Source organism: Scleropages formosus, chromosome 2 (assembly GCF_900964775.1).
Source record: "Scleropages formosus chromosome 2, fSclFor1.1, whole genome shotgun sequence".
Classification (NCBI taxonomy): domain Eukaryota; kingdom Metazoa; phylum Chordata; class Actinopteri; order Osteoglossiformes; family Osteoglossidae; genus Scleropages; species Scleropages formosus.
Window position 1 is genome coordinate 42,201,230 of NC_041807.1, and position 13,129 is coordinate 42,214,358.

Here is a 13,129-nt window from a genome sequence, read left to right on the forward strand (position 1 = left end):
TGAGCGTGGGAAGAGGTCGAGGGTAATGGGGTGGGCCGGGGTCCCTACTTCGTGGTATGATAATCCACTCAACGGTCTATAGTCGCTCGTGTTGCCGTTCTTCTGGAAAGCTGACTGACGGCTTGAGGCTGTCCAGGACGAGCTGTGCTTCGGCACTCGTAATGCTGAACGGTTTGGACTGGTTTTCCGGACTCATTTTGGAAGAAAAGCAGCGTCACGTTGCCAGTGTTATGCAGCTGGAGGAGAGACGACCGGCATTTGCATGTGTTTCAAGTGATAATGTGGAACGTGATAGCCTGGAGGTTAGAGGCGTGCCTGCAGGGAGTCCATTTTAATGCGAAAATGGTGGCTAAACGCTTGTTTTTACTGACTCACGTGCACGAGGGCTTTATGCTGTGATGCATGCTGGAACTAGGATTACTTGGCCTCGGGAGCTTGCCGGTTGGTGAGGGACTCTGGGAACGCGAAGAGCAGCAGTTTGGAACGATCCACGACGGCCTGTTTCTGGCGGTCTCTTCCTTCATCACGTGGGAGTCACTTCAGCACCATGTTAGTGCAGCACAACCCTCAGAACATGCACTCTGACACTGAGTGCCCCCTTACGGAAACACGCTGAGAGATTGGTGGTAATAAGTTACCTTTACTGTGTTACTTGTACTTAAGTAAACATCGGGACTGCTGGCAACAGTTCTCCAGTACATTTGGAAAGTGAGATATGTAGTTTTACTCCCCATTACATTTCTGCAACCCTCTTCTCGTTACTTTTCATCTTTTCCTGTTTGTTTCTTTTTATTTCCTGTCCTTAAAGTCAGCGAAGTCTCTTTTACTATAAAGCATTAGCAACACCTCCTGCCTGTCAGCTGACATATTCTGTGTCTTTCATTGGCTGTTGGCAGCTGTCAGTCATCATTTTCCCTCAAACCAATCAAGTCAGTGTTAACATGAACCAATAGCAAGACCTCCTTACTATCAGGTGACTTCCTCTGTGGCTCTCATTGGCCGTCGGCAGCTATCGGCCAGTTTTCCCCTGGACTTATGGCCAGGATAGAGTTGCCGAGCAGCTCTTTTACGGCGCAGATCGATAGCCTCCAATTCTGTGGATGTTTGTTTTTTCACACACTATTGCGTGTTTCCTTCTTTCGCCATGTATGGGACACGCTAACCAAAAGTGCTTTACAGCTCCGTACATATTTCTACCTCAGAGTGTTTACACTAGAGCACATGAGCGTAGGGCAGTTGCTCGAAGGAAACGGAGCAGTGGCAGGAGCAGGATTCGAACCAGTAACCGTACAGTACAACGCGTAAGGCGCATATGTTAATGCCAGAAAGAGTTCACGGCATTTCTCTGTGCCGCGAAAGCAGTCGGTCAGGGGTTAGTGTTGCGTTTTATCCCACCTCGAATGACAACCCGGGGAATGTTCAGCAGGACCGTGGAGTCGGTGCACAAAACCTCCGACTCCAGTCACCCAGCAATAGCTGGCAACTCCGAGTCCGCAGCAGTGCCCAAAAGCTGCACGTTATTTTGCGGCTCGGCTTATCCGGCCAGTAGAGGCCTAAACCTATATTACACCTCTGATTTTTGGGGGTCCACTTATACGCCGGCATACATGGTACATTTAGTCGGAGTCGGTACGTTTTTACCGACTCCAGTAGCCCAGTAATTGCTTCCGACTCCAAAGCACCGGCGTTCAGGGAAAGAGGAGGCAAGAGATGAGGAAAGAAAAATACATCTAAATATGCATACGAAGTTATTTACTCTTCAGTGTAGCAGGAGGTGACTTTTGAACTATTATTTGGAGAGTTACTCCTGTTAGTTATCGTTGAACTTATCTATATGGACTCTGCAAACAGATATGGAATTTTGCATTTTGCCAACATGTAAGTTAAATATTTAAAAGGAACAGTGAACATTTATACAGGTGAAAGCAATGAATTTATATGAATACACTGAGTATTATTGTCCTGAAGCATTTTGATTTGCTTACAACTGCCGCTGGAGAATGGCATGTTCTAGAAAGTTTTCAAAGGTTGATAAATCTTCATTAGAACATTGATTAATATTCAGATTGTATGTGCCCCATGAGAGAGAAAGTGTGATGTCAGCAATACAGTGCACTGTATTTTTGTGGTTTGCTTTTCAGCAACTGTCATTTTGGTGAATTATCCATTTTCCTTTACTAAAAAGGCTCTTTCCAGGGTAGTGTAGTGATACACGTTCATGTGTGGTAATTTCATAGCAAATGTTTGAGTACGAATTCTGTGGAATTGCATTTACTGTATTTTAATGTTGGATGTAACTTCAGCATACCGTTAGTTTTAAAGGTAAAGGTGGGTAGTCTTGTCCACTTGAGTCCTGTTCCTCAGTGGGATTGTCCAACCCAGACGGTATCAATCTTAACTCTTAATGGTAAGCTACCTGTATTGCACCCTAACCCTAAAGGGCACACGCACAACACAACCATCTACACTTTACACTTGCATTCTCGGGTTTGCCAGATAATGTCAGTCTCAAAAGTCATGTTACAATAAGTGAATCGTTGTTAACGAACATTTTAACTGCTCTAAACTAGCTCTGTAATATTTCTCAAGGCACTGCTTTCTACTGTCTAATGTTGATGTCTTAAATGAACCTGTAGCTACATGGACAACTTTCCCATAAACTAGACAGATTGAGCAATTTAAATTAAAGCAACTCAGTACTTGTAGTTTTTTTTGACCTGGTACTTGTTTAACTTTTGATAATGTGCATGTTAGTATGAGTACTTTTACTTGTATTTGAGTAATTCCTGTTGAAAGCAAAGATACTTCTACTTGAGTACTGTTGTTCTGAGTGCTCTGTCTGCACTGTTGCTGGGTGTGCTGTAACTCAGACTCAAACATAGCCCCACACACACACACACACACACTGACAGTATGAGGCCTGGCCCGCCCTTCTCCACAGCTGGCGCCCCCCCAACTACCCCCCACCTCGCCCCAGGGCAGCAGTGAGCTGTGTTACTTCTGTGGCCATCGGGTCTACGTGCTAGAGCGGGTCAGCACCGAGGGCAAGTTCTTTCACCGCAGCTGTTTCACCTGCCACCAGTGTGGCACCACCCTACGTCTGGGCGGCTATTTCTTCAACCACGCAAGCGGTGAGCCCATCCGCCCACATTCTCGCTCTGTGTACATAAGGTCGAACAGCAGGCCACAACCAGGGGGCTTTGGGAACATAGGATACAACAGTTATGATTAATGCCTTTGAGTTTATGGTGCCTGTGACTCTCCTGTGTGTCTTGTGTTTGGTGTAATTCCGTGTCCCACCAGGGAAGTTCTTGTGTGTGCAGCACTCTGAGGAGTCATCGTTCGAGAAGGAGGAGGAGAAGCATGTGCAGGTGCGTCAGGTGGCCGAGCTCGACATACGATGAGGCTCTAAAGCAGCTCAGAGGTTAAAGGACATCTGGATTTCAGCATTTCTCTTTAACCTGGTGTGTTCAGGACGTTGGTGAGGACTCTACCACAGCTCCTCAAGGACTCAGCGGGAGGAACGGGGAGCGCAGGCTGTTCCAGCCCCCCTCAGGTCTCCCAGACAAGGATCACACCTCAGCATCTCCAGGGCCCACAGAGATCAAAATGCTCAAGGACCAGGAAGACAATCTGCTGGCAGGTTCACCTCTGGCTCAGGGTGCAGACCCATCAGTGTGTTCTCATCGAGACTCCGAGGTCAAGCCTAACGCTGTGGTCAACACCCTGGAGGAGGCCAGTGGTGAGGACGATGCCTCGATCAGTTCACCGAGTGAAATGAGGGCAGAGGCTCCCCATGAGACACCCCCAGTTCTGGCACCTCGCTCCATCTACCTGCCCATCAGGGTGCAGGTGGATGCCGAAGATGAGCCTGGTGCTGCAGTAATGCTCCCTCCAGTGCCCAAACCACGCAACATCCTACCAAAGATCCCTTCAGTCTCCGTGCAGCTAACACCAGAACATGTCGATGAGGACAGGGAGGGAGTGGAGCAGCTATCAACCGAGGAGGAGCCATGCCAGGAGGTGGCCTCAGACCACCGACCCAAGCAGCCCCTGCGCAAACTGCAGCTCACAGAGGAGGAGCGGAATCAGCTGGGGAGCCTGAGCTTCAGCCACGACTCAGATTCTGAGGCCCCGGCGCCATCTTCCAGCAGCACCACAGCCAGGCCTCCGAAACCCCCAAGGAGCCTCCTGGAGCCAGGTGCACCTGCGGAGACGGGTGCGTGGGGTAGCACACTCACAGGTAGCATCCGGGATCAGAAGAACCGCAGGTCCTTCAGGCGGAAGGAGGAGCTGGCAGCCAAGGCTCAGGCCCAGGCGCCACACAACCCCAAGACGCGCTCCAAGTTCTCCCCCTGGAACCTTTCCTCACCGCGGCTTGCTAGAGACCACCGGCTCTGCGTCGCTGGGGCCCACGTGCAAAAATCGGGTGAGAGATGGATAAATACATGCAGGCCAATAAACACACCTGTCTCAGCCTTTTTTAAGTATACATTCATTTTCCAATTTTGTATATTTTGTATTTTTGGCCTTCAATTACATTTAATTTCTTTACCTCGCTTATTTTCAGAAATATCTGTAGGAATGCAAAATGTGACACGTGTTTACCCATGATGCTGGTAGATGGCAGAAGTAGACACACAAACAGAACTGAAGAGTTGGGCCACCTTAATTAAACTCTTTTCCAGTGTTTACATCTTGGGTTTGGTGTTCCTGAGAGTCGATAATCAGTAGCAACAGTGTTGCCCGTGTTTATGGGATGAATTGGTCAACAGTCAGCACTGAACAAGAGTTTGTGGAGGTTACATCTTTATTTTGAGCCCTTTCCAGCTGTAGAATCAAATGTTTAAATAAACTAAGAGACAAGATTAATTAGGCTTAAACTGTGACTGTGGCCAAAATAGCTTCAGTCTTCTGTTCCCAATAGTGTTTGTAAGTTGGTCCGATGTACTTTAAACAATCAGCAGTTGTCTGACTTTATACATGACGTTCACATGTGAGTCATAAACAATGGGCGATTTGGCTTTTCTAACCGTCAAGGTGCAGCCTCCCAGGCTGACGTAACCTCATCGGATGTGGACAACGAAGAGGATGATGATGATGACGATGACGAAGTAGAAAATATGCTCTGTGTAGATGATGGAGTGGACCTGTTTAATGAGAAGGTAAGGAAGCACAAATTACTGAAAGCTAAGCTAAGGGTGAAGTCATGTTGCTCACAGTTCTAGTGACCCTAGCTATACTAACCCTAACGCTGGCTCAGTAACTGTTAGCCCTGTTTGTGTCCAGTTTCAGATGGTCCCCTCTGACCCAGATGAAGCCCAGAAGCTAGAACTGCTGAAGATGAGGACCCTGGAGCGCCGGGCCAAACTCTGTGAGATGCAGCGCTTCCACAAAGCACAGGTTCGCCTGTCCTCTTCTCAGTGCCGCCTCCTGTTGGACACACTTTTTCTTCCCTAGTATTTACCAAATAGTATTTTTTTTTTTTTTTTTTTTTTTAACTTGCGTAGCCCAAGAGCCAAATAGCCCATTTGATTCACCAAATGAAAAATGTCCATGCTCTTCCACAGTCCATCCAGAGGCGCCTGGAGGAAATTGAAGTCACCTTCAAAGAGCTGGAAGAGAAGGGTGTGGTTTTGGAGCGGGCGCTCAGAGGAGAAGCAGGTGAGGCTTTCGTGGTAGACCGATACCACCCTCTTCGCACCCTGGCAGACAGTCTGAACACTACAGTGATGACATTTAAAACAAAGCAAATTCTTTCATGAACAGTCTATATACCTGCTTCTTATCAACACATTTAGGAGCCAAAGTCTGCCTGTAATTTGCTTTGTTTGTATCTCAGAATCACTTTACCCAAAAAGTCACTGTCAATAAAAGCTAAATAACAGACAATAACTCTGATTTGTTTCTTCATTAGGTTCTGTGAACAGATATAGCTATAATAAACTAAAAAAACTTTTACATTCATTTTTATTTTAATATTTCCTTCAAAACAGCTGGAAACAAGTTTCATACACATACACAGATTCTACATTTGTGCTCCTTTCCACCCTCTATCACCTGGGCAGATAGACACAGGTTTCTTTACTAGGTACTTTTTTTAAATGGATAAATGAAAACAATACAAAAATAAAGTAAATAAAATGTTTGCCTCTTTTAAAATTCACAACTGGTCTCATTAGGAGGCAGACATTTTTCTAATCGTGATAGGAAAGTTGGATTGTGCAATTCCTGACCTATTTTTATTCAAATTTGTGTCCCTTTATAAAAGCTGAGGGGGATGTTACTCTTCATCATTCACCATGATTAACCTCTGACCTGGCTCTCGACCCCAGGCTCCGATGGCTCCTCAGACTTGATCGACCAGTGGATCCAGCTGGTGCACCAGAAGAACGCCCTGGTTTCCGAAGAGTCTGATCTGATGGTGGCGTGAGTGTTCCCGTGCGAAAACATGTTCCCAGCTGGATTAAATCCCATAATGCCAGTTTAGCTGAACTGTCGCCCACATGCGCCAGTGAAGCGTACGAACTCCCCAACTAGGGGACGCTGGGTGTGGCTCTAGTGCGCCAGTACGATTTTTTTGCATTAGGTTTCTCTCGTAAGTATAAGCGTGTGTATTTCTGGTGTATTCTGTCTGTATTTTGATGAGAACTGAACTGAACTGAACTGAACACAGCACGAGACAAACTGTAACTGGGAAGAAGACCACACAGTGGCTCTGGTTTCGCACACCTCAGCTATCAGGAGAAGCTGAGTCCAAATTTGGACCACATAAATATTATAAAAATGTTTTAGAAAAAGGGGGGCGCAGTGGGTTGGACCAGGTCCTGCTCTCCAGTGGGTCTGGGGTTCGAGTCCCGCTTGGGGTGCCTTGCGACGGACTGGCGTCCCGTCCTGGGTGTGTCCCCTCCCCCTCCGGCCTTACGCCCTGTGTTGCCGGGTAGGCTCCGGTTCCCCGCGACCCCGTATGGGATAGGCGGTTCCGAAAATGTGTGTGTGTGTGTGTGTGTGTGTGTGTGTGTTTTAGAAAATGAATTAGGAGCGTTGAACGAAACTCCTCGTAAAGTCAAACTCTCATGATCCGAATGGATGTGTCTCAAGGCTGTCTGTACTGTAGGTGTCCTCATGTCCCTCTGTCTGTCCGTCTGTCCACTTCAGGTCTCGCCAGCTGGAGTTGGAGGACAAGCAGAGCACGTTGGAGGCAGAACTCCGGCGCTACATAGAGATGGATGGTAGGGCTGTGATCTGGCAGGAGTAAACCACCTGTCTGGTGTGCCTGCACTGACCTAACACCTGTGTGTGTGTGTGTGTGTGTGTGTGTGTGTGTGTGTGTGTGTGTGTGTGTGCGCGCACTCGCGCACTCAGAGTCTGAGAAGACGCCGCAGCAGCGCGAGGAGGAGGAGCGGGTGCTGCAGGAGATGCTGGATGTGGTGGACATGAGGAACTCTCTGGTGGCCTTCCTGGAGGAGCGGCGGCTGAAGGAGATCAACGAGCAGCTGCATGGGGTGTCCATCATGGAGCCCAAGAGGCCTTGTCCGGGGGGGGCTCAGGTGCACTGGGCCTGAGCAAGCGGCACAGGCGTGCACGGTCACACACACGCGCACACACACACACACACACCTCTTAAACACTGCTGACACACAGAAACAAATGTTGACATCATCTCACGATCTCTCAGGTGAACTCTGAAACATGGTGCACTTAACCCCACACACACACACATACACGCACATTCACACACACATGCTCAGGGTCAAGTGTCAGTTTGGCCTCCAGTAGTCACACAGGGTATTCATCTCCCAGGCTTTCTGGACTCCCAGCCACACACACCTCAGTCAAGGAGGGAGGTGAGACCCCACACCTTCCCCCCACTCCCCCCTGCAGGCTGGCTCCAGCTCGCGCCCTCCACCGAGGAGGGCGGCTCATAGTGCCTGGCTGCGGCCACGTGCCAGTGTGCCACAGGCACACGCTTGTTTGGGGAGGGGGGCGGCCTGTCTCTTTGTCCCACATAAGGCACTTCAGCCTGAGACTTATAATAATAATCATTGCCACTATTATTATTGATACTATAAAGGGGACTTTGATTACATTATTATTGCTATTGTTGTTATTATTATTGCTTTATTCTTTGCCAATTTGAGAGTTTTTCACTTGGTTGCTGAGATATTGAACAGGTAGCCGATGCTTGTTGTGCTTTGCTTTCCCTCAGCGCACTTCCCACCTACGTGTGCTCATTAATGTGTGTGTTCTGGTCACGTCCCTCAGGATGCGAGGACCTGCTTCAGTCTCGGGCTTGAGAACGGAACGCAGCGCACACTACCCATAAGTTGTGCTCATTCATTGTTTTTAAAGCACGTAGACAAAAGATTAGGCGACTGCAGCGGCTTTATGCTGATGTTGGACATTACTGGACTTTTTTTTTAAAAAAATACTTACAGCAAAGTGTTAATGCCACAGTGTTGAGGAATTTATTACCACTATACAGTTGGGTTAAACTTCACATTTACAGTACATGCTAATTTTGAAATATGAATTTGACACAACTAATAAGTCATGTTATAAATTATTTGTGAACTATTGTTGCAGTGTTGCGGAGGTTTCTGTCATTTTCTTTATTATAGTCTTGTGCTGCTGGGACAGTACATTCCAATGGACAAATAAAAATAATTATTTTTAAAAGTATTTGTATTTCTGGCTCATGGCACTAGTGTGCTGTGTTTGATTGGTTTGTGTTTTTCAGTGCCCTGTTTCCGCAGGTTTCAGGTAGGGCACCGGACCACGTGTCATGCCTCAGTCGTGATGAAAAGTGGCTGTAAGTTGAGTTTATGTTTCATCTCCACTAGGTGGAGCCACTTGCAGGTACCCTGAGTGCCACGCTGAGGTCTGAACATTCTAGATGATTGAATGTGTTGAAGTACTGTGTTCCACCCGGCAAACGCGAGCAGACGCCACACCGCACTTTGACCGCACCACAGCTGTCGCTTGCTCACAGCGGCTGACCGAGTCGTCCTGGTGCAAACGGTCAAGTTGGAGCCCGTTGACCGTTCTGTAGCCTGTGGGCAAGTGTTTCGTAGTGCAGATGCCTCACGGACATGTGGCTCGGCTGTTGCTGGTTTGAATCCCAGTCAGTGGTTCTGTGGTTGTACTTTTAAGTTGGGCAGTTGGACTAAACAGTAACTGACCAGCTGGGGGACCAGGGATGATGTTGCTTAGCAACCCGATAATACAAAATGTGCAACAAGCTGTAGCTGTTATTTAGCAGGTTCAAGGACGGTAGACTTTTTGGGAACGGTTTAACGGCCCCGGGTCCTGTGCTCCATGTGGGTCAGCAGAGCGTTCGCTTTAACAGGATGAGACCAGGGGCCAAGCTCCAATAAGCCACCAGCAAAGCCGCTCTTCCTGCATCGTTCCCAGGAACCGTTACATCACAATGGCCCGATCCGTGGCCTCTCTGGGGGAAGGGGTTGATCCAGGACAGTGGGCCCGCTGACCGGTCCACACAGGTCAGTGAACCTGAGGGTGCAGAGGGACCGCTGGAGATGGCACCGCACATGTGAGGTGTTTTATTAATGATTAATATGTGGGTCTTTTGAGTGCTACAGCTGTGATGAAAATTGATGGACTATTCAGTCGTGGCTCCGCCCCCATGTCACAAGCAGTTCTTGAGCCATAATTATTCACTGAATTGAGTTCGCTGATGAAAGATAAAGAATAAATGAATAATTCTGCTATCTGTGTGGCACTTTTCTCCAGAACTACTTACCCTGATTTACCCACTTACACAACAGGGTGACCATGACACCACCTACCGCCACTTCTTCAGCATCTCTCCAGCTCATACTGTCAAATTCTGCTAAATTTAGTGTTGGTAAGAATAAATGAGTAATAATAGTGGGTTAAATACAATTTGACATTGCTGTATGCAAATGAGATGACAGCTGTAGTTGAGGCTCTTTCTGTATTACATGAGTGGAGTACTCACTGTGTACTTACTGAGTATTTATTGTGTAGTCACTGAGCCCATGCAGGACCCTTTGCATTTCCTCAGTCACATCACCCTCATTAGTACACAGGTCCGGCAACCCAGCGCCCCCTTCAGCCAGGCCAGTCCTGCATTGTGAACTGAGAGCCTCTCTTGTGGGATACTGCACTTTAATCACACTGTTCATCTGCTGCACCTACTGCATACCGCGGTACCCCGGCTCCCTCCTCGGCTTATATAAGAAAGTCCAGCGGAATAATCCGGATTGCAGCGAGTAACCTGCCCATCTCCGATGTGACCACAGCCGTGGCTGGTGGTCAACGGTCAGCCGATTTCATGCCAGTGCAGTGATCTGGCAGGTGTGGGAGGCAGGAGCAGTGCGGTCAGGCAGTTTTTATAGACATAAATACAGAGTAAACACACAGACATACAGTACATACCAGTGTAAATAACTGCAGACAGTAAAAAAGTGCTGCACCAAGAAGCGTTTGAGATGCACGTTGCTGGAACATGGAAATGCTGCACTTGGCACCGACTGTCCCCTCGAGCTGCTCTGCCAAAGTCACTCTAGAGTACCAACAAAAGGGCCAAGTACTCAAAAGTAATCCCCATATACGGCGGTGAACTGCAGTGTGGGAGGATGGAGTGTCGTCCTTGGGTTATTGTGTGACACATACCTCAGAGCTCCTACTGCAGACGTGGGCTCGCATCGTCAGAGCGAAGGAAACGCTCAAAGCGATTGTCGTTCCGTTGGTCCTTCGACGCTTCTAAAGAGTGGCGTTCATGTTGCCGTGGCGACCAGTCAGAGGAATGAGTCAACAGACACTGCGTGCTGAAGTCTGAGCAAATCTTACTCCTCGAGACCTCGTTGGGATGCTGGAGCGAAGGGTGTGGGGGGGCAGCAGGTGACACAGTGGCTGGAGCTGCAATCAACGTACTCGCCCTGAACTGCTGGAGTAAAAATTACCCTGCTCTATACGTGGGTAAATCAGTGTAAGTTACTCAACACAGGAAGAGGAAAGTGTCCGCTACATGTCTGTTAGCATGTAAGGGGGTGGGTGCTTAATTGACACCCTAGGGGGTGTCCTGGGGTCATCTTCACAAGCTTCCCATCTTACTCTGGGGAAAAAAATACTCCTGGAAAAATGAGTAAAACCGTAATTTGGCCGCACAACAATAATAATGAGAGGCGATAGTCCCACCTCCATGTCGCCACGCTGTTGCCGTTGGAAGCTTTGGTTCCGCGGTTCCCAGAGGATTCATGGCGCTGGCAAAGTAACTGAACCACGTTCTCCTCAAGTGGGGCTGCTGGCTTACGTTGCAAAATTCCCATATTCCATATTTTAATATTTTGCATGCAAATAGAGGGGAGGGAGTCCTCGGGTGACAACGTTAATAAGCAAATCACTTACAGGTCGCCATGGTGACGAGGGAGCGGCGGCCGTCACCAGCTCCACGTTAGCTGTGGTCAGTGTCCCTCCCACGGCTGTACCCGGCGGCTCCGACAAAAGGCCCGTTGGGTTTTTAAACCTCCCGAGTCTCGAGCACCACATGAGGACACCATGAGTTCCTCTTGGAAAAAGTTACACATTTTCATTTCTAGCTGATGCATCTCTTCATGCAGCACAGTCATTTTTACTAGAGTACTTCAGGGTATGTATGTTGCTCAGGAGGACAGCAGCGGGAGTTGGGATCTGAAGCTGGACCCTTCATCTGGAAGGCAGCAGTTCTAACCAATGCGCCACCTGCTGCTCCCTAAAACTTCCCACCGTTAGGTATGACGCTCTCACGCGTGATCATATGCAGTCATTACTGTGCTCACATTGCGGATGATTGAAAATTGCGGTGCGGTGCAGGATGGCTCTGAGAATAACGCTGTGGAATAAGTAGAATTCTGAAATGAAACATCACTCTCTGACACAGCTCTGTTTCTTCTCCAGACTTATTTATGAACCTTTTCCCAGCAGGGGTTCCTTTGCTCCTTCGCATCCCTCAAGGGCTCCACGGCGCGGTTACGCGTCCCTTCGCTGTCCTGCCGAGTGACGTCAAGCGCAGGAGCCTGGCGGCGCGATGGACACGCAGAGCAGATCCTCTTAGGGCAGCGAAGGAGCTGATGCTCTTTCTTTCTGTAAGCTCAGGCTCTAAGCCGCTCGCACCCGGGACAGAGAGAGGGCGGCGGTGCCCAGCGATGGGCAGGAAGCCACTGAGCGCAGTGAGTTCAGGGCGCTTGATGTTGCACTCGAAGCTCCGCAGTGCCGTCACGCACACCGTAAGAGGGACGCGACGCTTTGTCCACAGGCTCGGATTTTTTTCTAAGCTTTTGTCCCCCGTGAGTGAATGAGGAGAATGCGCTTTACCGCAAAAATACCGTGCTTGCATATGTCATCGCGCCCGGGCAGTGTTTCACGTACATCTATGAAGTAAATGTTCCTGCAACGGAATGCAGACCTCCCTTCCTCTGTGTGGTTTCACTTTTTTTATTTAACTGATGCTTTTCTCCAATGCCACTTACAGTGTTTTACCCAGTTGTACAGCTGGGTGATTTTTTTTTTTTTTTTTTTAAACCTTGATCCAGGGTACAACGGCACGAGGTGGGATTTCATCCTGAAAAGCTGTAGCACCAACCACCGTCTGCTCCTTCGGATGCACTTCCACGCAGTCTTGCAGTGTGGAACAAGTGTGTCCCCCCGGTGGATTCGCTCACCTCTGACCTTTGGGGCCAAAGGCAGCTGCCCTACGCAGCCTGTGGGTCTGACACCAGCGTGTTGCTGGTTCACAGCCCTCCGCTAGCTTCTGTACAAGTGAAATTCAAATAGCAAATATATAGATGATCATCACAGATTGTGTTGAACTCCTTTATAAAAGGGTCAAGGGGCTTATTAAGCCTCAAGGAAACCACACAGCACAAGTGAGCATTACCTGCCCCCCCCTAACCACGAAGGGACTCGAACCCTTAATCTTCTGATCCGAAGTCAGACGCCTTATCCATTAGGCCACGTGGTTCATTATATGGCTTCTTTTGTTACATTACACTGGTGAACAGGTTTTTTTTTTGTCCCATGAAGAAACGCCTGTTTTCTATGTATTTTTGCATGCTGAATTCAAATATGTTTTCAGAGTTTCTCCGTCACATAGTTTTTATGTGCC

At 48.4% G+C, this 13,129-nt stretch overlaps 1 protein-coding gene and 1 non-coding gene across 4 annotated transcripts in view; one reads left to right on the plus strand and one right to left on the minus strand.

The window, feature by feature from the left end:
* Window positions 1–9,731, plus strand: part of mical1 (microtubule associated monooxygenase, calponin and LIM domain containing 1) — a 30,704-nt gene extending 20,973 nt beyond the window's left edge. For all 3 annotated transcript variants that reach the window (XM_018733933.2, XM_018733934.2, XM_018733935.2), the window contains exons 17-25: window positions 2,942–3,131; window positions 3,304–3,371; window positions 3,475–4,429; window positions 5,041–5,165; window positions 5,290–5,403; window positions 5,571–5,664; window positions 6,336–6,429; window positions 7,159–7,232; window positions 7,366–9,731. In XM_018733933.2, coding sequence (XP_018589449.2) covers window positions 2,942–3,131; window positions 3,304–3,371; window positions 3,475–4,429; window positions 5,041–5,165; window positions 5,290–5,403; window positions 5,571–5,664; window positions 6,336–6,429; window positions 7,159–7,232; window positions 7,366–7,565 — 1,914 coding nt within the window. In that variant the 3' untranslated portion in view covers window positions 7,566–9,731. The remainder of the gene's footprint in view (window positions 1–2,941; window positions 3,132–3,303; window positions 3,372–3,474; window positions 4,430–5,040; window positions 5,166–5,289; window positions 5,404–5,570; window positions 5,665–6,335; window positions 6,430–7,158; window positions 7,233–7,365) is intronic.
* Window positions 9,732–12,912: 3,181 nt separating this feature from the next.
* On the minus strand, window positions 12,913–12,985 carry trnar-ucg (transfer RNA arginine (anticodon UCG)). The gene has a single exon. It is a non-coding gene; the product is annotated as a tRNA-Arg (tRNA).
* Between the last annotated feature and the right edge of the window lie 144 nt (window positions 12,986–13,129).